The sequence below is a fragment of the Condylura cristata genome, unplaced genomic scaffold, assembly GCF_000260355.1.
Source record: "Condylura cristata isolate star-nosed mole 26May11 unplaced genomic scaffold, ConCri1.0 scaffold00019, whole genome shotgun sequence".
Lineage (NCBI taxonomy): Eukaryota > Metazoa > Chordata > Mammalia > Eulipotyphla > Talpidae > Condylura > Condylura cristata.
In genome coordinates, this window is record NW_004567120.1 from 32,327,778 (window position 1) to 32,344,153 (window position 16,376).

At 36.8% G+C, this 16,376-nt stretch overlaps 1 protein-coding gene across 2 annotated transcripts in view; it reads left to right on the forward strand.

Annotated features, from left to right (window-relative positions):
* Nucleotides 1-16,376, forward strand: part of PHF6 (PHD finger protein 6) — a 45,163-nt gene that overhangs the window by 9,558 nt on the left and 19,229 nt on the right. For both annotated transcript variants that reach the window (XM_004685822.1, XM_012727295.1), the window contains exons 4-5: nt 7,560-7,693; nt 7,970-8,013. In XM_004685822.1, coding sequence (XP_004685879.1) covers nt 7,560-7,693; nt 7,970-8,013 — 178 coding nt within the window. The remainder of the gene's footprint in view (nt 1-7,559; nt 7,694-7,969; nt 8,014-16,376) is intronic.

Consider the following 16,376-nt stretch of genomic DNA (forward strand, 5'->3'; position numbering starts at 1 on the left):
GATACTTCTTTTAATTTTGTGTGGGAAGAATTTTACCTGTTCAGGCAGTTAAAACTGCTTGCTATAGAAGTTTAGGTTAAAAAGGAGAATGAGTCCAGGAAGTAAGTTACTTCCAGAATGGGCTCTTGAGATAGCAGAATGGGTTAGATTGGAGAGAGGGGTGGGATGATTACAGGGTCTTTAAACATTACAGAAGAATTTTAACTCAGCTAAGAGAGGATGGGGTAAGGCAACCAAGGTTGATTAGAAGAATAGTGATACATGGTAGTCACTGGGGCAAATGAAACTCGATAATGGCAGGCTGCACACATGTCTGCTCTCTGCATCTTAAATTCAACCGATGTAAACCAGTGGTTGTCATCTCCCTGCCCCGAAACCTGGTTCCCTTTCTGAATCCTCCTTCCCTTTGGCTCTTTATTCTACAACAGTCATATTGATTATTTTTCTGGAATAGCTTTGCCATCTTTTCTTTCTTAATGCTGCCTTGTATCTAGTCTTCTTCCCATCCTTCCCGCACACTCCATTACTTGATATCTACATTTAAAATGTATAGTCACGCCCTGACTCGATCCCTTTACTGATTCTTTACTGCGTATAAAATAATATCCAGAGACCCCCCCAAACCACACTTCACAAGTCATATCATCTATTTTTCTCATTTTTTATCTCATCCTCTCCCAGTTTCCCAGACATCATCTGTTGTTCCCACCACTGTACATGTACTAATGTTTCTCTCACAGCTGCCTCTCAGTAGTTCTGTCTTTGTATCCAACTCAACCCTCACTTCTGGTCATAGAGTTGAAAATTTGCATTGTATTTGTTATTTATGTGCAAGCCTTTCTTCCCTACTGTTTTGTGAACTCTGGGAGATAGAGACTGTATTCTCTTTGCCGAACATGGGGATAATGCATGGAAAACACTTAGCCTGATGCTTGCTGTCTCATTTGTGCTCAATAATATTCTAATAAGTGAGTGACACTCATTAATTGTTGGTTGAATTTGAAGGAGAGAAGAGCTTCAATTGGATAATTGTGTGAAGCCTTAATAATGGACCAGGTATAAATTGACCAGGGGAGTATAAAATTCTTGCTTTAGTTCATGAGTGTTTTAATTTTGTTTGCAGCTCTAGCAATTTGAAAAAAGAGAAATCTAGATGGAAAAATTAGGTTGTTTTTTCGTTCAGGATGGTGGAGAGTTGTGTAGGACTCAGACGAGAAAGTATGTGTGTTTCTTCAGTCTTCACTCATCCAGGATGTTCTTATTTCTCCTGTTTGTCCAGGCATTGTGTTTGCAGGGCTCCCATATATCAAGTCTAGAATTCATTCGTCCATTTATCGGAGACTTAATTGAGTGCCTGCTTGCTACCCAGCATCGTGCTAGACAACTTGGAGTACAAACTCAAACATAGTTTGGCCTTAGAATATGTATAGAATGCCACAGGTGAGCTAAGAAAGTGGACCCTAATCAGTTCTGCTTGCAGAAACTGGCGTTTGAAAAGTGTTTTACTGGGAAAGTGATGCTGTAGAAATCAAAGGAAGAAGAGTTTCAAGGAGAAGAGATATGCTCAAGAGTATTAAATAAGAAATGCCAGTGCTTTAAAAGTAGAATGTGGCTCATTTAGCATTCAGTAAGGGCAAAATGTGCTTGCAGCGTATAGAATGCTACCACTGCTTACTGTATACAAAGAAGCAGAAGATGCCAGGCCACTAGTGTGCCGCTAAGTCCTTAGGGCTGTTGTGCCTAACTGCTGTTCAGAATGAGGGGTGGGGCCTGCAGACAGGTATCTTGAAGAAAGGCCCACAGGTGGTATTTGGTGAACTCTTGGTTATGGATCATTGCCTTACAACACGCATCTGCAAACTTTGTATAAAAGACCAGATAATCAATACTTAAAGCTTTGCCAGCTATGTGGTCTCATTTATAATCACACACAGTACACAAAAGAAGTAGACATGACTGCACTAAAGTAAAACTTCATGTTTGCAGACAGGTGGTGGCTAGATTGGACTTGCAGGGACCTTGCCTTCAAGTGTGAGGGGAGAGGGTAAAACAGGTAAATTTTCCTTCTGAAACTTTGTTCATTGGCCTCAGTCTCACCTGTGTTAACTCTGTATGTGCATCATGAATGTATTCATATAAATAAGAATTGAGAACAACGCATCTTATGGCATGCAGATTAATTTTAATGCTGCAAATAGTTTCCTTGTTATTTATATTGAAATGAACTTTGCTTCATTTTGGAGATGACTAAGGATAATGAATGTAAGATCCAAGAGAAACTTAGAGACTAATGATGCAGAAAATCAGGTCTTCAGCTATTGCTAAATAAGTTTATTTTTTAAAAATGCACTTTTTCCCCCCTTTGTCATCATTGAATACTTTTTTTGTAATTGGGATTGCTTTAAATTTATATTATTTTTACTAACACATTTATTTGTGCTAATGGAGGAGAACCCAAAACAATGATATAAAGTAATCTTTGTCTGATTCAGGGGGAAATCTTAGCACTTCCTTGAGCATGAATGTGTGTGGGGCTTTCTTTGCAGATTAAATATAGTGAGCAGCGTGGCAGTTTAGCATGTCCCCAGCCGGAAAGACCCACACCTGAGGAGAGCCTAAATATAAAGACCTGAGCTCAGAAAAGTCTGTCTAAATCTTTAGATGGAGGGGGGGAACTTAAGCTTTGCAGTTAGAGAATTTATATTCGTCTTCAACGATGATTCATAAAGTTGGATTTGGTGTAGAGTGTGTCATATTCAGAGCAAGGTCAGGAGACTTAAGTTAACTAGTAACTTGATAGGCTTAGTTCATAGCCCTCTAATTTCCAAAAGCCTTCTGAAATGATTCAGTCAGTAACTCCTTTAATTTAGTCTGTTACTCTGGTAGAAACAAGTAGTTTTCATTGGCCCTGTCTTTAGAAGCACAAGGTCTTAATCGGTTAGGTTTGTTACTTTTTAATAACTTTGACAGCTTTCAGATTTTATTATTTTTTTCCTAGCTTTCCATTTAGACCTATTCATTAGATTAGTAGACCTTACTATTAATAGTAGTACATGTTAAGTTTATGTTTTTATGAGATCTCTTTCAAAATACTGTGTTTTTACAAAAATTTAGTTATACAGTAAACCAGAAACATTTATGAGTTCAGTTATATCTTTCTTGGCCATGCTCTGGTATTCCTTTTAGGGATTTTTAACAAACAAATTGGATAACTTGCTGATTCTCCAAATAATGCAGAAGCTGAATTATTAGTTTCTAAACAATGAATCTAAAGTTAGGAACATTTTTTTAGACAGCTCTAAAAACTTGCCCAACCTTACTGTCCTGCTTTCCAGTTTTTACTGGAAATAGTGTTATCTGTTACTAAAAACAAAACAAAAAACAAACCAGTGTAAGGTAAGCTGGTGTCAGTTTTGTTTTGTGTCTTCTGTAAAAATATCTTGGGTACCCTGTTTACAGCTCCAAGTGCATTTTGCATTTTTTCTTTGCCTAGAGTCTCAAGAACATGGCTGCTTCTTGTACCCTCTTTTGCATTCTGTGTTCATTGTAGCCATTTTTTTTGGAACAGGTGTCTGGAGGGTAGTAAATACTTGACTGTGAGAATTTATATGATCAATCTCTGGTCAGTTACTGATGCCCCATAGATGACGGTTCAGGGGGTACCTAGTAGTTCAGCAGGACTACACTGTATCTTAGCCCTTCCCCCCTTGTTTCCGTTTGACTCCATCTAGACATCAGATTCCAGCTTTTTCTGAAGACCCCTCTCTTCCATATCCTAGAAGTCAGCGTTCTCATTTTATCAATAGTTTTTCCTTGTATCTGTGGTCTTAGTTGAATTTTCCCTGAGCTTCCCCATAGTTATTGAGAGAGAGCAGTTATTTTTCCCTTTCACTCCACAAAACTTCTTCCTTTTGCAAACTGGTTTTTGGTCCTGGCATAGGTCAGTTGACTGAGGAGCAGGTATGTCCCAGCCTCTGGCTCTGCGGACTTTAGGTAAGTCATATTCCTTTCACCTCCTTTTGTCCCTTATATATGATTTAGTTCCTCTTTCATCTGTGGGTGAGCAGCTAGTAGTGTGGCACAGCTTAACAGAGTGTAGTGCTTCACAGAGAGGGCAGTGCTGGCTCCCAGGCCCAATGAGGTGGGAGAAATGGGGAGATAATGGTGAAAGGCACAAAGTTGCAGTTGTATAGGATGAATATGTTCTACATATTCAGCCATGCCTGAAGATAATGTTAAACGTTGTAGGTATTAAAAGTGTGAGCGAGATATAAGACAAATACTGTAAGATAAAATCTTCAATCACAAAGTAAGCATAAAATCAACAAATTTATTGAGCACTGCTTTTTAAGACATGTTGCTAGTCTTCCCCAAAACTGAGTTTGGAAGCAATTGATGAATAAAAATCTATATATTTATAAAGATAATTTAGCCATATAAGGCAGTAAAATGGTAAGAGTTAAAATGAACACAGCATCTTAAGTTCCACAGGAGTTCAGGGAATAAGGATTATTCTAATGGTAATAGTTATGTTCCCATTTTGTATTTATAGGTACACAAGCAAATATAAATATTGTAATTTAGTTTTATTATGGACAATTTTTTTGCTATTTGGTTGATGCCTTGCCACGATTTCATACAGAAGCAAAAATGCTTGACTGAATGCTTCAGAAAATAGATCTTATAAATGCCCGTTGAGAAAAATTCCCACTCCTAACCTTGAAAACAGTTTTCCACTCTCTGAAAACATTTTTATTGGTATGTTTTCCTTTTTTCTTCCTTGAGAAAATCTGACAAAAATGAACATAAGCTTTTTCTTATGTTTATGTTCTAAGTTGCTTTAATTGACTGTTTGCAAAATGCATTTATTTCACTACAGCAGCTTAACTCAGTTACTTTGGACAGAGCTGAATTTATAACAAATGAAGAAAACATTTTCATATATTTTAGATATTTGTTCTCCTTCTCATTCTTTAAACTGAATGATACTAGAAGTATTTGCTACAGTATTCCAAATGTGGTCTTTCAAATAACTTTTTGGAGATCATTTTTGGACCATTGTAAGAAAATGTGTGAAAAAGAAAACCAACTACCCAGAGAAACTACTCAGTACCTTGCTATCCTACTTCCACCTGTTTTCAAAGACTATATATCATAGGCATCATTAGGTTACCATTCAGTTTTGCATCTTGCTGTACTTTTTTACTTAACATCTATTAACCTCTTCCCTTGCCATTAACACTTTTGTGAAAAGTGACTATAGAATATTCCTTCATATGTGGGTATTAACCATTTATTAAGACATTTTTCAATTGTTGTTTTCCATGTGTGATTTTACATTTTTAGACTATCTAAATCTACAATGAACATTTTAAAAAAGATTTATTTATGCACACAAGAACTGGGGTACAGGCCAGAGGTATGGGGGATGAAAAGATTCACAGAGGCAAGAGTGGAGAGCAGGACAGTTCAATTGATTGAAATACACTGCTGAGGGGAGCAGCGGGCTCCCCTGTCACTCCATGTGGGAATCTCCCTGGCTGGGAATTGAGTAGTGCTGCTGCTCAACCCCTTGCACCACCAGGGAGGCCCCCTATAATGAACATGATTAATAATTTGAACCTGATTTTTGTTTTTTAGGGCTAGATTTACAGTAGTAAATTCTGGATCAAAGGATATAAATCCTTTGATAAGTGAGGCCAGTTGCTGTTCAGAGAGTATGTGCCACTTTCAGCAGGATATGAGAGTGCTTAACTATGTTTGCCAGTACCAGCCCACTACAGTATTTTTAACAACAATCTCTATTTCCATTTGTTCTTGTTAACTGATTTCAATAATTTTTTGACATAACTTATGCAAACCATCTGAGATATACTTTTAATATAAACTACTTACTGTATAGTTCTCAATGAAGTGGATCAATATTCAATTCAAGCTAAAAAACTCAAGTCACAAAATAGTATGTACGATAATTACATAGGAAAATTATGTAAATGTGTAAACCTTGTAAAGGTATGTGCTTAGTGTGAGTATGAGTGATTTTTAAATTTCTTTGTATTTTTCCAAGTTCTTCTAATTATGTAATTTATTAAAAAGTAGAGCCCCCTAATTAAGCTGTAATACAAATACCCCATTCTCAAGAATTTATAAGCCACCCAAAAGCATTTAACAATTTAACCTTGTTGGTAATTCGACAGTATGTTTTTTTACAGTAACATTTTGAAGTTTCTGTATTTACTTGAGAAAGTACACTATTTTTGAGTACTGGTAGTGGACATTGACCCTCATGTTTTCTGGGAAGTACTTATATTGAAAATGTTTCTGGTTTTAACTTCTTTGTGGATATTTTTAAGATATACTTTGAATGAGAGGTTGAATGTTTGCCTTGCATAGAAAAATGTGAGAAATTTTATTGGAATTTATAGTGCCCTCTTGGTATACCAAAATTGCTTAGGATCTGAGTGATCCACAAGTTAGCATGGTAAGTGTTCTTTATGTTAAAATTAATTAAGAGGACTATAGTGGAGTTGTTTTTTTTTTCCTTCGCTCTGTATGGGTGTTTTGGTGGTAGGTGCAGTGTGATAACAACTCCTAAAGGGGGAGATTATATACTTTGAAAACACAAACAACATTGTAAACCTATGTTACTGCAATTAAAAAAAATCTAAACTCCTTGGAATCGTTAATTACAAAAGAAAAAAAAAATAAGGAATGAGAACAGTTCAGAATGAATTCTCTTGCAGCCAAGAAACATGAACAGTTTTTGATTTTTGCCTTATATAGTAAATTTATTTTGCCATGGCCTTTATAACTTAGGAAATAGCCTCATGAAAAGTTCATTCAGTGGAATATACTGTTAATCAAAATCATTAATAACCATTGTTATGTACTTTAAAAAATTGTAAATTTAGAATATGATCTACTTAAATAATTTTAACAATAAAATGAAAAGGTAAGGTATATTAAAATAAATTGGAAGTGTCTGAATTCATAGTGTGTGGTAAGTAATAGGTTAAATTGAGATAGATAAGCTTATTTTCACAATCAACTTGACATCACAAAATATTTTTAGAAGATGAGGTATAAGTCTGCCTGATTCTTTTCCTTCTCTCTCCTTTCACTTGAAATTGATTTTTCTAGATTACTAAAATAGCATGTGAGGTCTCGTCCCAAAGATTCTCATTGATTCAGTGAAAATGTGAAGAAAAAAATTTTTTTCCAGTATATTCCCCAGTTACACATTTCCAGGAAGATCTGAATTCTGAACAGGTCTCAGTTATATACAATTTACAATCCTAATTTGCAACACCTCAAATTTTGTTTTACCTACAACAAAACAATCCATGAAATTTGTCAGTTTAACACAGAAAAAAATGCCCCTGCAAGAATGTCTTTTAATTATTTCTAGATGAGAAAACAAGAAAAATAGTAATATTAGATACAGAACTTTTCAATAACCAGTTTGCTTTCCTTGATAGAGATTGATATGCCTTTAACCTTATATCACAACCTTAGTGAAATCACACACTAATTAATATTATTTTATTGTTTTGCTATAGATGTGTTCTTTGTGCCATTGTCCTGGAGCAACAATTGGTTGTGATGTGAAAACATGTCACAGGACATACCACTACCACTGTGCATTGCATGATAAAGCTCAAATACGAGAGAAACCTTCACAAGGAATTTACATGTAATTATTTAACTTCTCTTTAAGTTTTTTGAACAGTTATACTTTCTTAGGCTTAAAAAAAATCCCATTTCAAAGCATTTCAACATCATCATAAAGGGTGTTTTTGGTAAGGAATTTGATGCTTAGTTTAGAGAAATGGCATAGGGCGTTTAACAATGAGACTCTTGGAATCCAGTTTGTAAATGGGGTGAAGTATACTACTCATTTTATTATTTTGAAAAATGAATTTAACTAGTTGGTCTGCTTGATAAATTTTAATTTCATCATTTTTTATAGGGTTTATTGCCGAAAACACAAGAAAACTGCACATAACTCTGAAGGTACGTCATTCAGCCACTTTTCAGTTTCAAGAAGAAATTGGAATAAAATATATGTGGATTATACCATATTAATTTTTACGATAAGGTGTATTTCAATAATGAACATGTTTTGAAGAATTAACAGCAGTATTAGGATAAACTAAATTACGTAGTAAAGAAAAAAGTCAGAGTTTTTAAGAAAATTTTACCCCGAAGTTTTTTGTTAAGAATACATTGAGAATATATTTATCTTTTGGAACAAATTGTTAGTGGTGATGGATATTTGTGTCCATGTAAGTGTGTTAGTATATTGTAAAGGTAATATTTGAGATCCTTACTGCATCAGAAATAGAAAATGTGAAATGAGGATTCTAGTACGTTTTGTGATCATTAGGCTTTCTGTTCAATTTTTTTTTAAAGATTTATTTTATTTGTACATACAGAACTGGGGTACAGGCCAGAGGCTCATGGGTGGCGAGAGGATTCACCAGAGACAGAGCGGGGAGCACAACAGTCAGATCTACGAAGCACACTGCTGAGGGGAGCAGCGGGCAGCAGCGGGCGGGTCAGGAGAGGCCTGCCGCGCAATGTGGTCACCTCCGGGGCAGGCGGGGATGGAACTCATGCGGAAGTGGCTTTGGCTTCTCAGTGCAGTGCTTTAACCTGCTGCGCCACCAGGGAGGGCCCTCTGTTCAATTTTTATTCACCTGCTAGTACCTTCTTAACAGGCATGTTCATAAGAACTAAACAGTTTTACAATACAAACTTTGAAATTATTTTATAGTTTTTTCCACTTCAGTTTATACAAGACCAGGTTAGACATGTTAAGTTTAATCTGAAATTGTCCTGCCCCTCCATTTAAATTAGAAATCTTTAACGTTTTGTTAGATCATGAGAACATGTTGCTTAGAGTTAAAAGGTTTGAGCCCATTTTGGGTAGTTGTTTCTTTTTATAAAGGCCTACCAAATTATCAGGGTTAGCATATTAAAATTTTTGATCACTTAGATCTTTACTTTCACAATGCAAAAATAGTATTGTTTTCACTTTGCACCCTAGATTAGTCCACATATTTTAAAGTGCTGGTTAAAAATACAGTCTTAGCAAAAACTTGTCTTTAAGGTAAGCAGACAATAAATTAAAAAATGTTTTGAGGTGATTAAGTGCAACTGATAAACCTTTAGTGTTTTTCTTCAGTTCTTTTGACACCTAATTTTAGGGGAAAACCATTTGTGAAACAGTAAACTTTCATCTTTCATTACTTCAGACCTTAACAGTGTATTTATTTAATTGTCTTTAACTCTGTAGTCACTGTGTATATTAGGCCAAGGATTGACACTTGTGATCTGACAAATACAAGTATATGAACATACTGATGCAGGATTGTTGAAGACGGCAATGATGATTAATACAGACTCTTCCCTTTTATTCCCTAGATTTCTGAGGCTGGTAGTACCATCTAGTGGTAGAGAAAAGTCATTGCAGACTATGTAAAGTAGAATCATTTTGACCACCTTTTTTGCTTTAAGAAACTTACTAATGAGAAAGCTCTAAATTCATACTTTTAATGTAACTGACAGAATTATTGCAATTCAAAGTTGTGATATAGTTTAGTTGAATTGGGGTTCAATGTATATTTTTATAGCACATTGGGGCCACTTGTATTACATTGTAGAACTTGAAGTACAAATTTGCCATTTAAAGGTATCACAAAATTTGTGCTTACTGAATTTTGATTTATCACATTAATCTAGTTTGAATTTGATACTGAGTGCTTTGTTAGAAGCATTAGTTCATTGTTCTAACGGGAAATGTGTCCTGCTTTATAATTGTGATTTCAATGGGGAGTTTCTAGGATTGTATTTTGGGGACTGTCTTTGTTTGAGAATTACACTACCCTAGTCTGTACAGCAAAGAGGAGTTGATACCTGTGGTGGTATCTTCATTTGCCATCAGTACATACTTTGCTAATATTTATTTATTTTTAAATATTTATTTATACATATAAGAACTGGGGTACAGGCCAGAGGTGCCAGGGTCAGGGGTAGGTGAGAGGATTCACTAGAGATAGAGTGGGGAGCAGAACGGGCAGTTTTACTGAAGTAAACTGCTGAGGGGAGCAGTGGGTGAGACAGGAGAGGTCTGCTGTACCATGTGGGTCACCTTCCTGGCCAGGTATAGAATTCATGCTGCAGTGGCTGTGAAAAGCTTTATATTGTTGTGCTTTAATCCCTTGTGCTGCCAGGGTGTCCCCACTTTGCTAACATTTAAAATGAAAAATACAATACAATTCAGTCTTTCCTGTTAGTCTGATATAACATAAACTGTGTCTGAAATACCACATTGGAGGATAATTGCATAATACAGCAATAATACTACATTGGAGGATAATTGCATAATACAGCAATTTACTTTTTTCATATGAATATTAGATACCTAAAACCTATGCCATCCATTTTGCTTCAGAGAAAAAAGAACGGACTGAGTTTGCAGAAGCAATTTTTCTTCAATATGTAGCTCAACGTATTTAGCCATTTGGAAGCCTAGCTGTCACTATGTTATAAGATTATTAGAATGCCAGCCCCAGTAACTGTATGTATTGACCTGTTAGTGATGATGGCCTTACACAGGCTGCCTAGGAAATGATTTACAACAAGGAAGGAAGAATTTCTGATATATGTATATATACCTTGCTGGTGGTACAAGCTGAGAACATTGTCCCTGCGGAGTTATATACAGACTGGTAAATGTATTTTGTTTATGGGCCAGACCTGTTTATGTAATCAGGGATATAGCAATAAACTCTCTTCTGCCCCCAAAGAGCTTGAGGTCTAATTCAAGAGTTGTACATTAAATGAATGACGGAATAAGTAAATAATAAATTTGAGGTCTTATTTTAATGTTGTGCATTAAATAAATAAGCATAATTGTGTAATTGTAATAAAGAGCACAAATACAAACATACAGAGTACCAGAAGAGGTTGTTTGGGGTACCTCTGAGGACATTTCATGTTGATTATCTCTTTAAAGGACTAAAGATAACAGTAGGAACAGGGTCCTTCGTGACAGAGGCAAAAAGAACTTGATGCTTTCAAGAATTGGGTAGAAAATTATGAAAGCAAAGAAATGATAGAGTGGCATTCTATCATAAGATGAGGTTGGGGCAAGAATGCATGGGCCAGATTGGCAGACATTTTCAATATTGTCCTAAGAACAATGGGAAGTGATTGAGGCTCTCAAGCAGGGGAGAAAGGCTTATTGCAGGACTCTTTTTTATTTATTTATTTATTTTAAGATGTATTTATTTGTGCATACAGAAGTGGGGTACAGGCCAGAGGCGCAGGGGCGGCGAGAGGCTTCACCAGAGACAGAGCGGGGAACAGAACAGGCAGATCGACGAAGTACATTGCTGAGGGGAGCAGCGGGCGGGTCAGGAGAGGTCTGCCACGCCATGTGGTCACCTCCGGGGCAGGCGGGAATCGACTCATGCGGAAGCGGCTTTAGATTGTCAGTGCTGTGCTTTAACCCGCTGCAGCACCAGGGTGGGCTAACTCTTTTTTTTTTTTAAAGATTTATTTATTTGTTCATACAGAACTGGGGTACAGGCCAGAGGTTCAGGGGCGGAGAGGATTCACCAGACAGAGCGGGGAGCAGAACAGGCAGATCTACGAAGTACACTGCTGAGGGGAGCAGCGGGCGGGTCAGGAGAGGTCTGCCGCACCAAGTGGTCACCTCTGGGGTGGGCGGGAATCGAACTCATGCGAAAGTGGCTTTAGCTTCTCAGTGCTGTGCTTTAACCCGCTGTGCCACCAGGGAGGGCATATTATAGGACTCTTAATGAATAATAACAGAAGGCTTGTGTTAAAGTTGTGGCTGTGGGGAAGAACAGAAGTAGATGGATCTGAGAGAGTTTGGAGGTAGGGTGAAGAAGATGGAAATATTAGAGATGGCGCCAGGGTTTCTGACATAAGCAAGTAGGTGGCTGGTAGTGTCATTCCTTAGAGAGTAGTATGGTTGGAGTATGCTTATAGGAAAAGTCGCTGAGTTACACTTTTTGAAAAGTCAAGTTTAGGATACCTATGTGAACTATTCAAATAGGAGTATGAAATAAACAGATGGATTATATGGCTCTTGTTTGTAGAATAGAGAGAAACCTCAGTAGAGATAGTAATTTACCAGCGTATCAATAATAGTATCTCTCTCTGAGTGATGGGAAATTTCGCTAGGGAAAGATGATGGGACTGATTGAGCCTGGAGGAACTTCAAGTTTATGGCTAGAGAAGGATGGGCCTGCAGTGACAAAGAGGACGGCTGACTAGAGAAGTTGGAGGAAGTGTTAGGTCCTGGAAACCAAGGGAAGAAAGGGAGAAAATAGTCAAGAAGGAACCAAATAGTCAACTGCACACTGTCACAAAAAATCATTAGAGGAAGTAGTTTTGATGGAGTGATAGGTACAGAAACCTTATTGTAGCAGAGAATGGGAGGTAAGAAATCGGATTCAGGGGACATAGGGAAACTTTCTAATATGTTTGCTTTTAAAGGGGCAGGGCAATAGTTCAAAAGCAGTTGAAGGATGCCTTTTTTAATTAAAAATTATTTTTCAGAGCAGATCTAGGTTCATAGCAAAATTGAGTACAATGTAGAGTTCTCATATATCCCCTTTCTCTCCTCTAATAGCCTCTTCTGCTATCAGCATTCCACAGTATGGTAGGTCTATTACAGTTGATGAACCACCTTTACACATTTTACCACCTAAAGTCCATAGTTTATTCCATGGTTCGTTTTTGGTGGCACACTTTCAATGGGTTTGAATAAATCTATAATGATGTGTATGCATTATTATAGTATCTTACGGGATATTTTCACTACCCTGAAATTCCTGTGTTCTGTTTGTTCATCCCTCCCTAATTCCTTTATTCTCCTTCTAACTCTCTTTACTCTCTTCATAGTTTTGCCTTTTCCAGCATGGCATGTAAATGGAATTGTATTGTATGTAGCCTTTGAGATTGTTTTCTTAAACTAGGCTTTTTTTCCCCAGGGAGGGAAGGATTAGTTGATATATACATGTTTCTGAGAAAAGATCTGATAGGCAAAAAAGGATTAAAGGTAGGAGGAGAAGGATTCCATGCACAAGTGAAACAATTATCCTGTGATAGTGCATTCCTACTGTAATAGGAAGGAAAAGGTTTCTGTTTGATCTGTTTTATTTCTACTGGAGAATGTAGGGAGAGACATGAGACTTAGAAGCCGAAGGAGAGAAGGCTTCAAAGAATAATTGTGAAGACTGGGAAAGGAAGTTTGTCTAGAAAAATTAAAAGTTTCCAAACTGGAATGAAGGTCCAATTAAAGTTGATAACCATGAATTTTTACAGTGACACCATCAGACATGTGGTGTGGCTTTTCTTTCACCAGTTCAGGATCCTCGGTTTAGCATAGAGAAAATAATAGTTGGTTATTTCAGACTGGGATTTTGCCAAGAGGACTCAACAAAGAAGTAAAAGAGTTATGGGAGTTTAGAGAATTTGCAAGAAAAAAATCTAAGATAGAAAATAAGAAATAGGAAGGAATTTATAGTCTGGAAGTGCTGATAAGTTTGAAGAACAGTGCTAATGAAAGTGCTTGGGAAAGCAATCTTCTGTGATTTCAAAGTGTAGTATAGCAGTTTCAGAGGTAGAAACATTTGAGGCAATTATAAGGTATCTGGGTGTGAGTATTGGGTTGGAGCACATCACAAGATCTGCGAACTGAGTGGTTAAGTGTTGCTTAGATTGTCTATGTGAACTGTTGAAACCATCCAGGAAGATGGCAGAAGTTGGGTTGGAGAGAAGGACTGCATGCTGTTTGTAAGCCTGATGCATGAGCTAGAATAATTGGGAGGGCGGCCGTTGTTAGCCACAGAAAGCAGGTAGAATGGTCTGTTACCAGCAGAATTAACATCACTGGGAACTTGTTAGAAATACGGGATCTTCATTTTAACAAGATCCCAGGAGGTTTGTGTTCATAATGAAGTTGGAGAATTAGTGGGTTATCTGAATGATACGGATGTCAGAGATGTTTTTTTACAAGGGGACAGAGAACCGTCTAGTAAAACTTTCTGTCAGTGATGGCAATTCTTTATGTGACACCCAACATGTTGGTCACTAGCTACACATGGTTATTGAGCCCTTTAAAAATAATGTAGTGGCTTCTTACTAATAGAAATTTATACATTAAAAATGGACAGAAATAGCCAGAATTAAATCCTTTATCTTAACATGTTTTTTCCTATTGGCCTATGTCTAGATGATAGGTATATTCTTTACCACTTTTTTTTTTTAAAGATTTATTTATTTGTACATACAGAACTGGGATACAGGCCAGAGGCTCAGGGGCAGTGAGAGGCTTCACCAGAGAAAGAGTGGGGAGCAGAACAGGCAGATCGACGAAGTACACTGCTAAGGGGAGCAGCGGGCGGGTCAGGAGAGGTCTGCCGCGCCATGTGGTCACCTCCGGGGCAGGCGGGAATCGAACTCATGCAGAAGTGGCTTTAGCTTCTCAATGCAGTGCTTAAACCCGCTGCGCCACCAGGGAGGGCCTTCTTTACCACTTTTAAAAACCATATTTCAAAACAGTCAAACCTTGATAATAGCAAATAGCTCTAACTCGTAACGATGCTTGTCTGTTTTGTAAAAGTACTTCGACGTACTTCGACGTTCATGGCATGTCATAACTAAACATTTGAGTGCCTACAAGGAACTGTGATTAGGTGTGGATAGTGGTTCTTTTAAACTCATTTTCATTAAATATTTAAGGCCTTTATATTTAATGATTCATATTGAGCAAAGTAATCTGTGATGAGATTAGACAAAGATATATCTAGAGTAGATGTGGGTGTTAGCTATTCACAGCAAGAATGTGTAGAATGTAACACGTGATCACAAGTGCAAGCTCAGCTCAGTTAAAGTTCTTGAAATTGTAAGGAACCAAATATGTGGTTTATTATTTTCCTTAAAAGTATCTAGTATGGAATGTTTTGCAAGAAAATGTTATGATGTTTCAGTTTCTTTGGCTTGAAACTCAGTGAAGTATTTAATGTGTCACATATTTTGAGGTGACACTTCCTTTTCACGTAGTTTCTCTAGTTTCTCTTGTCCTGGGCGTTAGTAGAACAGGGTTATCTAATGAGACGTGGTCTCAGTTTTTGGCAGGGGAGGGAGGACATAATTTAGTGACAGCTATCTGACCAGTTGATTAAAATACAATGGCACATGGAAATACTTAGAGATAAAGGAGAGTCATGTTTGCATCTTACTCTTAAACCTTCAGAGAAAAAAAGTATATGAACACTGAGAAAATGATAAATTGTATGTGATAAAGATGTTAACATTTGGGTGAAGGATATAAGATATATATTTTTTTTTTACAAATTAAGTCTGAAATGAAAAAAATACCATAGTAATAAATGCCACACTGTAAGTGGACATAAGATCCTAGGTGTTGAGATAATAGAACATTTTGTTCCTAACCTTGCAGGCTCTAAGAGTCTTGATTGTGGGGACTTGGTAGACTTTAGGAATCTACTTCTATGACAGCTTGGAAGCTTTATAGTAGAGATTGCATGTCAAATTGTGTAATTCAATTTATGTCTCCAGAAATTTGGCCCCTATAGTTACATTGGAAGTATGTTATTTATGTAGGTTTCAGGCCTTTACCTACTTTAAAAATTCACTTAGTATCTTCTTTCCCTTGTTCTTTTTCTCTAGAATATGCTACAATTTCCAGTTTAACTACTTTCATTAAATGAACATTTGGAAGGATTTTAGTGCTCAGAGTCTCTGAAATCCCTAAAGTTTAGTTTCATTGAATAGATTGATGACTTAATAGTCACATGATCTTGGGCAAATATCTCTTTAAAGCCCATCTATAAGATCTGAGATTTAAAAAAAAAAAAAAACCTACCTCGGTAGATTATTGTAAGGATTAAATGAATAATACATGTAAAGCTCTTAGCAGTGTTCATCTATACCCCACCCACTTCCTCCATCTGGATTATTTTGAACTACATCCCAGATATATTTTATTTTAGTATACTTAATTAAAAATAATGTATTTTGGATGTGTGTTGTATATGTATAGATGCCTATGTATATGCATTAAAGTAATCATTTATATGACTCTTTCACTGAAAAAGCAGAAAGCAGAGTTTAAATGTCATGGAACATGCAGTGCAAATACCTATCACGTTTCCATTGGAGAAGGCAAGGCAAGTCAATCCAGGGTCTCCTGTTGTAGGAGCCCTAAAGATTCAGTGCAGAGGTGATGCTTACCTTCACCTTGATGCTTGTCCTTTTGCTTATCTTTTTTCTTAACAATAAATTCTGCAAACATTTATTGAATGCCTGCTGGA